This window comes from Scyliorhinus canicula, chromosome 18 (genome assembly GCF_902713615.1).
Source record: "Scyliorhinus canicula chromosome 18, sScyCan1.1, whole genome shotgun sequence".
Lineage (NCBI taxonomy): Eukaryota > Metazoa > Chordata > Chondrichthyes > Carcharhiniformes > Scyliorhinidae > Scyliorhinus > Scyliorhinus canicula.
The window spans coordinates 82,066,115-82,081,826 of record NC_052163.1 but is presented as its reverse complement, the minus strand read 5'-3'; the positions used below and the strand labels follow the sequence as shown (position 1 = coordinate 82,081,826).

Genomic DNA, 15,712 nt, shown 5'->3' with positions numbered 1-15,712 from the left:
TGGCGCAGTGGTTTGCACTGGTGCTGTGCGCTGAGGACCCGGGTTCGAATCCCGGCCCTGGGTCACTGTCCATGTGGAGTTTGCACATTCTCCCCATGTCTGCGTGGGTTTCGCCCCCACAACCCAAAGATGTGCAGGCTAGGTGGATTGGCCATGCTAAATTGCCCCTTAAAGTGGAGAAAATTAATGGATACTCTAAATTTATTTTTTTTAAATAACATGGGATAATTTTACGGTGGAAAGCAGGAGGTTAAGAGGGGATTTGAGGAAAACAAATTTTACCTAGAGGGTGGTGTGAACGTGGAATGCATTGCAGAATGTTGCATCTGGAATGCATCTTTAATACGTATTGGATGAGAACTTGAAATGTCATAGCATTCAAGGCTATGGGCACATTTCTCCAGAAAGATTTCTAAATGTGGTAACGAGCGGGAACTGCCATGGGCTTCCTGGTGCTCGGCCGGCAACGCAATACAATGTTAATTGGTCCATTTAAGAAGGCCCCATGGGCTTCACGCCGCAAATGAAGGCTTGTCGACTGGTTCGCTGGGACCTCACTCACCAGCCCCCCGCTAACAAGGTCGAGAAGTACTTAGCCACCTTCTGCACAGCTAACCACAGTCAGCTTGCAGCCATGGCGCCGAGAAGAACAGCTCCATGATTCGGGGTGCAGACCTGAGGAGGCTCCTAGCGGCGGTCAAGGCCAAGATGTTCTCTTGTGGGTCCCAGAGGGTGAGCCACAGGGCATCCAGTGCTGCCTGTGATGAAGTGGCATCGGCTGTCAACTCGGTCAGTTGACCAGGAGGACAGGCCTCCAGTGCCACAAGACCTACACCGGGCCGAACGTGTGATTTGGCACCCACCCGCTACCCTTCCTTTATACCCCCAATGCTTCCTTTCTCCTCCCCAAGCCTTCCTTCACTACCTCCACAACCTTTCCTTAACCACAGAGAACCACACGGGCGGCTAATGATGCCCTCTCTGTGTCCAGGCAGGAGAAGTTGTTCCACAACCATCAGGAGAGGGCCCAGACGGGCAGCAGGGTGCCAGACATCAGAATCCTCACCACCTTCGAGGAACGGGCTCTATTACGGGGTGGCTGAGAACAGAGTGGTCACCAATGCGGAGGTCGGCACGCGACATAGGTGAGGATCCACCGAGCCTCACCTGGAGTGCCTGTCAAACAGGAGTTGTTAATGCCGATCAATCTGACCCATCCCTCCTGCTGACCACGTGTTCATTCTCCCACAGGACCTCCAGCCAACGACGCCGACTCACCTGGGGGCGTTCCCCCCACCCCCCACCACCCATGAGACCACCTCGGAGGAGAGGTCCAAGGATGCCACCATCAATGCATCACAGCTGTCATCCCCACCATCCACTAGCGCAGAGACACGGATCTCGGTGGGCAACGGTAGTGGTCAGGCTTCTGGGGCACGTTCTGGTAAGTACCACAAAGTTGCAGATGTACACCAGATGGAGGCAGTAACATCCAGGCGAGACAGCAGTCTGAGGTTTGCTGGATCCAAGGACCCAGCTGGGTGCAAGTCAAATGCTGAGCCTCTGGAACATGTTTAACCGGAGCTGATGCAGAAGTTAGGGTGCTAATAATAATCTTTATTAGTGTAACAAGTGGGCTTACATTAACACTGCAATTAAGTTACTGTGAAAAGCCCCTAGTCGCCACACTCCGGCACCTGTTCGGGTACACAGAGGGAGAATTCAGAATGTCCAATTCACCTAGTCTTTCGGGACTTGTGGGAGGAAACCGGAGCACCCGGAGGAAACCCATGTATAGCAGGTTTGAGGAGTCCCAGAGGCTACAGGCACAGGAGATAGCACCGGCAATGCATGGCACTGAGGCCAACACTGCAAAGGGTGGTGACCGCAGTACATGACATCAGCAGCATTAGTTGAGGTGTCCAAGACGTTGTGCAGTCGATGACAGCCATGGCTGAGGATCTCGGTTGACTGACTCGCCGGGGGATGTGACCCAGTACCAGTCAGATGTTGATGAAGTGCTGCGCGACATATCTCGGTCTCAGATGGGAATGGCCGAAGTGCTGCAGAACTTGTCTCAGTTGCACGTGGGCATTGTCGAGGCACTGCAGAGCATGTCCCAGTCACTGAAGAGCATCACCGAGGGCATTGACACCTTGGTGCAGAAATTGGGGTGCCTCCAGTACTGGCAGGGCCAGATGACGTAAGGGCAGCCGGGGCTCAATCCAGCTGCCCCTCCATCCAGAGGTGAACCCCAGGGCCCTATGGGCACCAACCTGGGTGGGGGGGGGGGGGGGGTCGGGGGGGGGGGGGGGGGGGGAGGGGGGGAGAACGGGGGACTGGGTGGCTACTTGTACCTATCCAATGTACAGGCGATGGTAGCCACCAGTTCCCTGGGCTCCACCACTCTGATGAAGCTGCGATGCGGAGCCCTCCAGCGGAGCCCTCCAGCCCCACCCAGAGCTCACGAGGGCGTTTGCCAGGGGCATCAAAGGCCACGGGACATGGTAAGCAGCTGGCTGTCTCCACCTCTGTTGTACATCTTGGGGACACATCTGGACACAACGGTAGAGCAATGAAGGCTAAACACGTCAAGGATCACTGAGAGGGCACTGGGGGTGCGTATGGAAGAAATGTGCATGGGGGGAGGGTGTGGGTGAGGGGACCTTGGGGAGTGGAGTGGAATGGTGTGGGTGAGGGAACGTTGGAGGGGCCACTGAATCGCACGCTATGGACAAAGTGCTGGGAACTGGGATTGGTGTTGAATAGAGTAGTTTTTCCTCAGTGTAAGCTTGTTGAATCGAAGGGCCCCTTCTGTACTGATTCTATGATTTTTGGCCACTAAGGGGGAATTTAACAGAGAACATAGAACAGTGCAGCACAGTACAGGCCCTTCAGCCCACGATGCTGTGCCGACCATTTATCTTAATCTAAGATCAACCTAACCTACATCCCTTCAATTTACTGCTGTCCATGTCCCTGTCGAAGAGTCGCTTAAATGTCCCTAATGACTAACTCCACTACCTCTGCCGGCAGTACATTCCACACACCCACCATGCTCTGAGTAAAGAACCTACCTCTGACATCTCCCCTATACTTTCCCCAATCACCTTAAAATTATGTCCCCTCATGACAGCTATTTCCACCCTGGGGAAAAGTCTCTGGCTATCCACTCTATCCATGCCTCTCATCACCTTGTACAACGCTATCAAGTCACCTCTCTGCCTTCTTCGCTCCAGTGAGAACAGCCATACCTCCCTCAACCTTTCTTCATAAGGCATGCCCTCCAGTCCAGGCAGCATCCTGGTAAATCTTCTCTGTACCCTCTCCAAAGCATCCACATCCTTCCTTGAATGAGGCGACCAGAACTGGAAACAATATTCCAAGTGTGGTCTAACTAGGGTTTTATAAAGCTGCAGCAGAACCTTGCGGCTCTTAAACTCAATCCCCCTTTTAATGGAAGCCAACACACCATACGCTTTCTTAACAACCCTATCAACCTGGGTGGCAACTTTGAGAGATCTATGTACGTGGACCCCAAGATCCCTCTGTTCCTCCACACTTCCAAGAATCCTGCCTTTAACCCTGTATTCAGCATTCAAATTCGACCTTCCAAAATGAATCACTTCACATTTATCAAGGTTGAACTCCATCTGCCACTTCTCAGCCCAGCTCTGCATCCTGTCAATGTCCTGTTGTAACCTGCAACAATCCTCAACACTATCTGCAACTCCCACAACCTTTGTGTCATCGGCAAACTTACTAACCCACCCTTCCACTTCCTCATCCAAGTCATTTATATAAACCACAAAGAGCAGAGGTCCCAGAACAGATCCATGCGGGACACCACTGATCACCGACCTCCAGGCGGAATACTTTCCATCCACTACTACTCGCTGTCTTCTTCTGACCAGCCAATTCTCTATCCAGACAGCCAAATTTCCCTGTATCCCATGCCCCCTAACTTTCTGAATGAGCCTGCCATAGGGAACCTTATCAAATGCCTTACTGAAATCCACATACACCAAATCCACTGCCCGACCTTCATCAATGTGTGTCTCGTCATATCCTCAAAGCATTCAATGAGGCTTGTGAGGCATGACCTGCCCCTCACAAAGCCATGCTAACTGTCTTTAATCAAACTATGTTTTTCTAAATAATCATAAATCCTATCTCTCAGAATCCTTTCCAATATTTTGCTCACTACAGACGTAAGACTGATGGGTCTGTAATTCCCAGGGAGTTCCCTATTCCCTTTCTTGAACAGGGGAACAACATTCGCCTCCCTCCAATCATCTGGTACTACTCTAGTGGAGAGTGAGGACGCAAAGATCATCGCCAACGATGAGGGAGGAGCAATCTCCTCCCTCGCTTCCCATAGTAACCTTGGGTATATCCCGTCAGGCCGAGGGGATTTATCTATCCTGATGTTTTTCAAAACTTACAGCACTGCCTCCTTCTTAATATCAACCTGTTTGAGTCTATTAATCTGGTTCACACTGTTCTCATGAACAACAAGGTCTCTCTCTCCAGTGAATACTGAAGCAAAATATTCATTTAGGCCTCCCCCATCTTCTCAGATTCGAGGCACAAGTTCCCTCCACTATCCCTGATCGGCCCTTCTCTCACTCTGATCATCTTCTTATTTCTCACATAAGTATAGAATGCCTTTGGGTTTTCCCTAATCCTTCCCGCCAGGGCTGTTTCATGCCCCCTTCTAGCTCTCCTCAGTCCATTTTTGAGTTCCTTCCTGGCTACCTTGTAACCCTCTGGAGCCGTGCCAGATCCTTGCTTCCTCAACCTTACATATGCTTCCTTCTTCCTCTTGACTAGAAGCTCCATTTCTCTTTCATCCAAGGTTCCTTCACCTTACCATTCCTTCCTCGTTTCAGTGGGACAAAACTATTCAGCACTCACAGCAAGTGCTCCTTAGACAATCCCCACATTCCTGTTGTGCATTTCCCCAAGAACAATTTTTCGCACTTTATGCTACTCAGCTCCTGTCTAATGGCAGCATAATTTCCTCTCCCCCAATTAAATACCTTCCCATTTTGTCTGTTCCTATCCCTCTCCATGACTATGGTAAAGGTCAAGGAGTTGTGGTCACTGTCACCGAAATGCTCTCCCACCGAGACATCTGACTGGTCCGTTGCCGAGCACCAAGCCCAATATGGCCCCCTTAGTCGTCCTATCTACATATTGAGTCAGGAATCCTTCCTGTACACACCTGACAAAATCTGCTCCATCCAAACCATTTGCACTGAGGAGGTTCCAGTCAATATTAGGGAAGTTGAAGTCACCCATGACAACAACTCTATTACTTCTGCACTTTTCCAAGGTCTGCCGCCCAATCTGTTCCTCTATCTCTCTGCTGCTATTGGGGGGTCTATAGAAAACTCTCAATAAAGTGACTGCTCCTTTCTTGTTTCTGACTTCCATCCATACTGACTCAGTAGACAAACCCTCCTCAACTACCTCCTTTTCTGCAGCTGTGGTGCACTCCCTAATTAACAGTGCCATTCCCCCTCCTCTTTTACCTCCCTCTCTATTCTTCTGAAAACATCTAAGCCCCGGAACATTTAACAACTATTCCTGCCCCTGTGAAATCCATGTCTCCGTAATGGCCACAACATCGTAGTTCCAAGTACTGATCCATGCTCTACGTTCATCTCCCTTATTCCTGACACTCCTTGCATTGAAACAGACACACTTTAACCCATTCCACTGAGTGCAACTTTGCCCTATCAACTCTCTATCCTTCCTCACAGACTTGCTGCATCCTATTTCTGCCTGTCCTCTGATCCATAGCTCTGGTCCCCATTCCCCTGCCAAACTAGTTAAACCGTCCCAAAGAGCTCTAGCAAACCTGCCACCCAGGATATTCGCGCCCCTCCAGTTTAGGTGCAATCCGTCCTTCATGTACAGGTCCCACCTTCCCCAGAAGATATCCCAATGATTCACATATCTGAAGCCTTCCCTCCTACACCAGCCCTGAAGCCACGTGTTCAGCTGCACACGCTCTTTGTTCCTTGCCTCACTTGCACGTGGCACCAGTAATAATCCTGAGATGACTACTCTGCTTGTCCTGCTCTTTAACTTCTAACCTAACTCCCAAAAATCACTTTTTAGATCCTCATCCCTTTTCTTAGCTATGTTGTGGGCGCCTATGTGCAGCACAACTCCTGGTTGCTCCCCCTCCCCCTTAAGAATCCTGTGGACTTGATCCGAGACATCCCTGGCCCTGACACCCGGGAGGCACCATACCTTCCGGGAGTCTCGTTCACAACCACAGAATCTCCTATCCATTTCCCTAACCATTGAGTCTCTTATTACTATTGCGTTTCTATTCTCCCCCCTTCCCTTCTGAGCCACAGAGCCAGACTCAGTACCAGGGACCTGGCCGCTAGGGCCTTACCCCGGTAGGTCCGCCCCCCCAACAGCATCCAAAACGGTATACTTGTTTTGAAGGGGAACGGCCACGAAGGATCCCTGCACTGTCATACCTTTAGCGAGGCCGAACCACCTAACCTGCACATCTTTGGACTGTGGGAGGAAAGAGGAACAGCCAGAGGAAATCCTCACAGATACGGGGAGAATGTGCAAGAGCAGATTTCTTTCAAGGCAGGACTGATGCACTTTAACAAGAGCTGCTGACCAATGACGAAAAGATGGAGCAAATTATACTGCAAGATGAAACTGCAAAGGAGCAGGTTGAGATACTAAAGAAGAAGTAAACGATTATTGAAAAACTGGAGCTATTGACTATGGACCTTAATTCCCTCTTCTCTGAGAAACAAGCTTTCGAGAAACAATAGCAAGGTCAAGAAAAGCTAGAAACTCGTTGCTCAGATTTATCAGGGAAACTAGAAGCAGCTGGAAATGAACAAGTCAAAATGGCAGAAGCTGACCAAAGTTGTGTTAAAGAGTTCCAGACTCAAATATGCCATTTAAATGAACAAGTAAAAATGTACCACAAAGGGATGGAAAAGTTGAGAGAAAATGAGGACAATTACCTCGATCAAAACTCAAATTTCGAATGAGAAAAGATCCGGGTATCCAACCAAGTTCACGAAACTTGTGTTTTGTGACCTTGCCGCTGTCGATGACTTAACGAGAATGATGATTCATTGATGAACACGTGGAAAGATAACAAACTGAATACTATCTAACTTAGTTACTATTTGAGTTCTGTGAACTCTCCTGGAACTACCCTATGTGCGACTGTCCTGTTGTACGCTTTACTACCAACTGGAGAGTATCCCACATCACGTGACCAATGTCTGTTGCCACCAGCTGGCTGGAGGCCCCGTTACTAACAATGTACAAAACTATTCACAGGCATATCACCACATTCCCCTTCCTTTGGAGATATTAACATTTATATACAGAAAGCGTGATTTGTATTATCCTTTAACATATGTCTTCTATGTATATATAGTTTCAACTGCGCTTCAATTAATGTGATGTGCCTGAATGTGTCCCTGGTTCACAGTTCATTGTGCGTCTCCAACAGGAACACCCTATTGAACTTCAGGGCTCTTGTTAGCTTCCCAATGTCGCATTTGTTTCTGAAAGACTTGTTTACATGCAAACTATGCCTTAGCCTTTTGATGCAATGCATCCTGAAGATTGGTATCCTCACTGACCATGCCTGTGTCAGCAACTTCTACATCACCCACTTCTTTTGTGTCCTTACGCGATGCGTTTTGCTGCTACGTCGTTGTGTGCTGTCTGGCCTGTCAGCGACATTGTCAATGTCTTCTTGTTTGGCATCATGAGTGCCGGCCACAATGCCGGTGTCTTCTTGTTTGGTGTTATCAGTGGGACTCAAGGTATCCCCCGCTCTCCTCTTCCTCTTTTTTTTGTGAGAGCGATTTTGTGACTGCTCCTCTTGTTCCCCGTGGCTTTGGTAACACCAATCCTGCCGCTGGCCTGCGCCATGGGAGCAGTTGATAGTGGATCGTCTGCGGAGACGTCTTATATCAGCATACCTCCGAGGGATTGTACAGTCATGGACGAGTCTGTACCGTCAGCGGCTGGCTGCAGAGTCTCGCCCTCTGGCATCTGGGTGGATTGCACTCTGGCGTCTGGGTTGGATCCACATCCCCAGCGTTGGGTGCTATACCTGCATCCTGTGTTTGAGCCCCAAGTGATGGCTCCTCGTCACTCAAAATGACAATGCACAGGTCATCTTTTTCTGAAGAACCATGTAATGGCTTATATATATATATATATATATATATACATACATACAGCCACATGGTATAAGTATCATCTGTTGTTATGGAGCTGCATACAGATGCAGCCATCTGCCTCGTGTATTGGGGAGTCCACTACCGGAACCATTCCATAGGCCCGAGATGATTCACCTTATACCTGTGGAGCCTGTTTCCCCAGAATGGGTACTATATCTTCGGTCATTAGTTTGTTCGCTGCTGAGTTGTCTTCCTCCAAAGTTGCTGCTGCTGCAATCTCACTTTCAGTCTGTGCATTTGCCATCTTAGAGCTTTCACACTTCTCAGTGTCCTCCGCAGACTGAGCGCCCCTTCTGAGCATCTCGTCATTCCTGCCAAACCAACAGAGTAGCGCTTCACAGGCTTCCTCATCTAGTTTACCATCACTCCCATGAAACAACCGTACTAGCGCTTCACAGTCATTCTCATCTGGCTCACCCTCTGAACCCTGACTTTCTTCATTATCCTCATGGTCTTCATAAATCTCATCGTAGTACTCATCATCAAAGTCAGCATCACCTGCAAAGATTTCTCCTGTAAAGTGCAACATTGCAGATGGAATTGTGTGTTCACGCAGGAGACGGCCAATTTCAAAGTCATCAGCGATTCGGGCTGCAGAACTTTCATTTAACATTCCAATCTGTGGAACTTCAGGAGGACTGAAGAAATTGAAGAATTAATCATTTGGTACAGTTTTTGTAACTGTTTTCTGACTACTCTGACTGTTATGCTTTGGCTTCATTTTAATGGTTTTCAGTGTGACATTTTTTTCTTTCTTTCAGTCAATCTGGCACCCTGTGCATCCTATGATTTCTGGGTCATCACAGAATGAGAATTGAAGCTGGTCATGTCGCGATTCCAGCTGGTATACTTTCGTAATTACCTCATTTGTAAAATAATCATTTGGCTCAAACTTAAACTCCAGAGTGAAGCTCATTGGCTGTTCACGCTTTGAACATTTAACGTTCACATATTGTAGATGCTTTAATATGGGCTCATCATGCTCCTGTATCTTGCCACTGAGTATATACACCTTCTTGAAGACTGTTAACCAGTATTTTGGAATTCCATTTGGCTCTTCCAATTCTTCATCTGATTTGTCGTCCTCCGCCTGGACGTTGGCTTGTTTCTCATCGAATAATTGCGCAGCTTATCTCGTTGAGAGTCGCAGTAATCTAATACAATAATCGCTTATTGTTACAAGTAGGCTTCAATGAAGTTACTGTGAAAAGTCCCGAGTCGCCACATTCCGGCACCTGTTTGGAGAGGATGGTACAGGAATTGAACTTGCGCTGCTGACCTTGTTCTGCATTACAAGCCAGCTGTTTAGCCCACTGTGCTGAACCAGCCCTATATCATCTGGCCACTCGCTGTCTGGAACATACAGCCACTCAACTCATTTCAGGGCCTCACACCATCCGCTCTTATGATGGACTCGCTTTTCATGTCCACAATTGAAATTGGTAACATGTGAGTTGGGTCGTGCACCCCTAATTCAAGTTCTCATACACCTAGCGGCTCAATCTCCTTTCTCCTTCCCACTGTAGTGTATCGGCAGTCTCGTTTGATCGACAACTTTTGGTTTAAGTGCAGCACATGCAAATCAGACAGACTGAGGAGGCTGGCCCTCATTCCCATGTTGAGGTGGCATTTTGTCAATGTGTCGTTCATCAACACGAGAGTTGTCCATCTGCCTTCGATGGCATCAGGTTTGTCATTACTATCGTCACGACTGTTCAGAAGGACTTCTTCACTTTTTATAGTCGGACTCAACTGGGGCGGGATTCTCCGAGCCACCCGCCGAAATCGCGATCGGCGAAGGGGCGGAGAATGGGCGTTAATCGTGAAATCCGGTCCGACGCCGCTCTGCGATTCTCTGGGTCCACGGAGAATCACCTCAAATCGCGCGCGCGGTGCGGGTAGGGGGCTATTGACAGCGGCCCCCCCACGGCGATTCTCCGACGAAAACTGACTGAGTTCCCAAAGGCATGGTTCTAACCACATTTTGCCTGTCAGGATCGGCCAGTGGCGGCTGGGGAGTCAGTCCGCGGCCGCCCTGGTGGGGGGCGGGGGGGGATCTTTCACGGGGTGGTGGGGAGGGGATGGCTCACAGATGGCTAGGCTAGCGATCAGGGGCCACCGATCTGCGCGCGCGATGTCGGGGGGAGGGGGCCTATATTTTCGGGGTCGGTCCGCACTGTGAATCCACCATGTCGCGCGGGATGCCGCTGACGGCCACCGCCGTACACATGCGCGGACTCCCAACCCGAAGTGCATGACCCCGTATCGGCAGCCAGAGCTGCGAGGAGTACTCCGGGGCCCTGCTAGCCCTCTCCAGATAGATGAAACACCCGCGTTTTGCCGCTGGAGTGGGGATATAGCTCCAGCCCCATTAATGGAGAATCCCACTCCTGGTCTTTGGTTGAAATGAGATCAATGAAGAACTGTTCTTCCGGTGGCATCTCATCAACTGCGCCTACTGATCTGATTTGGTCCACTGTGGGACGCAAAAAGCATTGTTTCGCAAAATGATTTGTCCGGCCACACCTGGGGCATACGTTTCCATGTGCTGGACATTGCTGTGGGCCGTATCGATTGCCTATTTCTGGCACAAGATGGGGGCTCCAGTCTGCCATTTAAAATGGGCGACCACACTGCGACCGCATTTTTTATTGAACTGCATCACAGTGCTGATGGCGCTGGCGTCTTCTTCCATGTTAGCGCCAAAATGTTTCAAACTGAGTGTACCGACCTGCTGTGCAGCCAACTCACTCGCATGGCAAATCTTAAATCGCATTTTCCATTTTCTGATCTTCTTCCCGTAACAATGTCTCATGGACCTTATCATGTGGGGTGGCACGGTAGCACTGTTGCTTCACAGCGCCAGGTCCCAGGTTTGACCAGCTTGGGTCACTGTCAGTGGGCAGTCTGCACGTTCTCCCTGTGTCTGCGTGGGTTTCCTTCGGGTGCAGTAGCCACCTAAAATGGCCACCTGCAAAGGACCTGATGGAACCATCAATTCACTAGACACGTGCTTTAAGATATGAACAGTGGTTTTAATCTACTTACAACAGAGCCAGCCTGTTCCACGTTGAACTCTCGATGAACTGAACGACTGGCTCTGAGCATTGGTATTTATACAGCAGTCCAGGGGAGAAGTCATGGGCGGAGCCAAGGGTGGAGCCCTGTACAAACCCCTAAGAATTCCCAGCGCTACTCCCCCTAGTGGTCGGGCAACGCAACTGCGCTTATCAATGCATGGTCTCATGTATATACAATACAGTGTGAATTACGGAGTTACATTCACCACATTCACCCCCTACAAAAAAATCAAGTCCGGCGGGGGTGGTGGTTCATAAATTGAGTCTGTCCAGTGGTCGAACTGTCCACTGCGATCTGCAGAGCACCAGGGTTGCAGCATCTTGCGGTGGCTGGACGGGTGTTCTGGGTTGGGGTACGATGGCGGACTCCAGGGAAGATCTCGTCCGAGCTCCATACCCGTCTGGTTCAACTGGGGACTGGGGGCACTGGGGGTTAGCCGGTGCGGGCGCGCGGAACAGGTGGAGCGAGCTAGTGGGCTCGGGAGCGCGAGGGGGCGGCTGGGTTACGCGGAACCAATGCAGCGAGCTAGTGGGCTTGGGAGCCCGAGGGGGCGGCTGGGTGGGATGTAGAGTATGGGGTACCTCTGCAGTGATAGTGGGTGTGCTGGGTCCTGCGGGTGCTAGGTCCCGGAGGGATACGGTGTCCTAACGGCCGTCAGGGAACTCAACAAAGGCGTACTGGAGGTTGGAGTGAAGCAGGCGCACCTTCTCTACAAGGGGATCGCTTCCTGAGGAGTACAGGGCCCGGTGTCTTCAGCCATGCCGGAAGTGAGACCCCCGTGGTAGTGCCCCTGGAAAAACTAAAGAGCCGCTCGTGAGGGGTCTGATTGGTCCCTGTGCATTAGAGGGACCTGATAGTGTGGAGCGCGACTGGGAGGCATTCCTGCCAATGGGAGACTTGGAGATTCCTGGACCGGAGGGTCAGTAGGACGGTCTTCCAGACCGCCGCATTCTCCCTCTCCACCTGCCCGTTCCCCCTGGGGTTATAGCTGGTAGTCCTGCTCGAGGCGATGCCCTTGTCGAGCAGGTACTGACGCAGCTCGTCGCTCAGGAAGGACGGACCCCGGTCGCTGTGCACGTAGCTGGGGAAACCAAACAGGATGAAGATACTATGCGGGGCCCTAATGACTGTGTGGGAGGTCATATCAGTGCACGGGATAGCAAATGGGAAGCGGGAGAACTCATTTATGACGTTTAAGAAGTAAACGTTCCTGTTAGTTGAGGGGAGTGGCCCTTGGAAATCGATCGCGAGGCGTTCAAAGGGCCTAGAAGCCTTGACCAGGTGGGCCCTGTCTGGTCTATAGAAGTGCGGTTTGCACTCCGCACAGATCGGGCAGTCTCTGGTGACGGCTTTTACCTCCTCAGTGGAGAAAGGCAGATTTCGGGCTTTGATGTAGTGGGCGAGCCGGGTGACCCCCGGGTGGCAGAGGTCGTTGTGGATGACTTTCAGGCTATAGGTGGAGAGTTCGATCCTCCACTGAGTTTTATCGTTTTTAATTTTGCCCCATTGCGAGTGGTCAAACATAAAGGCAACCGATCGTTGGTCGGTGATGAGGGTGAACCTCCTACCTGCGAGGTAGTGCCTTCAGTGACGAATAGCCTCCACCATGGCTTGTGCTTCTTTTTCGACTGCCGAGTGTCGGAGTTCCGAAGCGGAGAGGGTACGGGAGAAAAATGGAACTGGCCTTCCTGCCTGATTTAAGGTGGCTGCTGGAGCTACCTCTGAGGCGTCGCTCTCAACCTGAAATGGAGTGGATTTATCCACCGCCCGCATGGCCGCCTTGGCGATGTCCTCCTTGATGCAGTTGAAGGCCTGGCGCGCCTCAGCTGACAGGGGAAATAGTGTGGCCTAAAGAGTGGGCGGGCTTTGTCCGCATATTGAGGGACCCACTGGGCGTAGTAGGAAAAGAAACCCAAGCACCGTTTGAGGGCCTTTGGACAATGAGGGAGGGGGAGCATACGGTCCGGGTCTGGGCCGAGGACTCCGTTTTCCACGACATAGCCGAGGATGGCTAGTCTGGTTGTGCGGGAAACGCATTTCTCCTTGTTATAAGTGAAATTTAATTTCTGAGCTGTCTGGAGAAAATGGTAGAGGTTGGCGTCGTGGTCCTGCTGGTCATAGCCGCAGATGGTGACATTGTCCAAGTACGGAAACGTGGCCCGCAGCCCGTACTGGTCCACCATTCGGTCCATTGCTCGTTGGAACACCAAAACCCCGCTAGTGACGCCGAAGGGGACCCGGAGGAAATGGAAGAGGCGGCCATCAGCCTCGAATGCCGTGTAGTGGCGGTCCTCTGGGCGGATTGGGAGCTGGTGGTATGCAGACTTCAGATCCACCGTGGAAAAGAGCCAATACTGGGCGATCTGGTTTACCATGTCTGCAATCCTGGGGAGAGGATACTCATCAAGGAGCGTAAATCTATTTATGGTCTGACTATAGTCGACAATAATACGGAATTTTTCCCCGATCTTGACGACCACCACCTGAGCTCTCCAGGGGCTGTTGCTGGCCTCTATGATCCTCTCACTGAGAAACCTTCGGACCTCCAATCGGAGGAACACCCTATCCTGCAGGCTGTACCGCCTGCTGCGAGTGGCTATGGGTTTACAGTCCGGGGTGAGGTTGGCAAAGAGAGGAGGGGGGAGTTTCGCAACGTGGCTAGGCTGCAGATAGTGAGTGGGGGTAGAGGTCTGCCGAAACTGAGGGTGAGACTCTTGAGATTACACTGGAAATCAAGGACTAATAAGAGTGGGGTGCAGAGTTCGGGCAGGACGTAGAGCTGGAATTTGGCATAGCTAGCGCCTTGGATTGCAAGCGTCGTGGCGGTGCGCCCTTGGATCTGGACAGAGTGGGAGCCCGAAGCGAGGGAGATAGTTTGCCGCGTGGGGAAAACGGGGAGCGAACAGCATCTTACCAGATCTGGGTGTATGAAGCTCTCTGCTCCCGGAGTCGAAAAGGGACGGCGTGCTGTACCCGTTGATTTGGACCGTCGCCAGATGCTTCGGGCGCGATTGGTCCAGAGCGACTGCGCTGAGTTGCGGGTAGTCGGCGGCTCGATCAGCTGTGCTGGAGTGGCCACGTGATGACTGCCCTCTGAGTTCGTAGTCGTCGAGGTGAGTTTCAGAGTTTGAAAGGGATGGATCCCAAGTTGGCCGCCCCCATGAGTCGCACATGGCCGGCCGCATGGAGGAGGATTGCCAAGATGGCTGCCCCCATGAGTCGCACATGGCCGGCCGCATGGAGGAGTATTGCCAAGATGGCCGACCCCATGAGTCGCACATGTCGGGTGGGGGCGGAGTCGGCATATAGGCTGCAGCATTTCGGGGCCTGCGGGCCTGTGAATTCAGTGAACAAGTGCTTTGAGCCGTGGGAGGGTTAGAGGCTGGGGCTTTCTTCACCAGACACTCTGGCATAGTGTCCTTTTCGCCCGCAGCTGCTACAGGTCGCGTTGCGGGCCAGGCAGTGCTGCCGTGAGTGCAGATCCTGGCCGCAAAAGTGGCAGGCTGGGGCAGCATTGTGGCTGGGCGGCCGCGTGGCGCAGGCCAGGGGGAAGTCACTGGTCGGGGGCCCATGACGGGGTTGCGTGGTCCGCGGGGAACAAGGTGAGGCTGCGGAAGGAGACCTCCATAGTGGTAGCAAGTTCAACAGTCGCTTCAAGATTTAAGGCCCCCTTTTCCAGCAGTCGCTGGCGCACGTAATTTGACCTAAGGCCCGCAACAAAGGCATCGCGTACAGCAAGTTCTCTATAGAACATAGAACAGTACAGCACAGAACAGGCCCTTGGGCCCTCGATGTTGTGCCGAGCAATGATCACCCTACTCAAACCCACGTATCCACCCTATACCCGTCACCCAACAACCCCCCCCCCTTAACCTTTGGGACACTATGGGCAATTTAGCATGGCCAATCCACCTAACCCGCACATCTTTGGACGGTGGGAGGAAACCGGAGCACCCGGAGGAAACCCACGCACACACGGGGAGGACGTGCAGACTCCGCACAGACAGTGACCCAGCCGGGAACCAAACCTGGGACCCTGGAGCTGTGAAGCATTTATGGTAACCACCATGCTACCGTGCTGCCCTCTATGTTCTGCCGCGGTAACCGCCTGGTAATTACAGTCACTAGATAAAGTTTTAAGCTCTCTCAGGAATTCTGCGAGTGATTCCGTAGGCCGCTGGCGGCGAGTAGTAAACACGTGTCGCGCGTCTACCTAATTTACAGGCCTTACATACATTTTGTCGAGTAGCGCTAGGGCTTCAGTATACGAACCGACGCAGTTTAGTTGAGTAGAGATTCTGTGGCTCACCCTCGCGTGCAGTAGGCTCAGTTTCTGCTCCTCTGTTGTTTCGGCTGTGCTTGCTTCCGTCAGGTAG

The 15,712-nt window shown here is 51.5% G+C and overlaps 1 protein-coding gene across 1 annotated transcript in view; it reads left to right on the top strand.

The window, feature by feature from the left end:
- Positions 1-15,712, top strand: part of LOC119952927 — a 1,042,551-nt gene that overhangs the window by 989,944 nt on the left and 36,895 nt on the right. Inside the window, 1 exon segment of the mRNA XM_038776559.1 lies at positions 1,252-1,444. Within this exon segment, the coding sequence (XP_038632487.1) occupies positions 1,252-1,444 (193 nt within the window).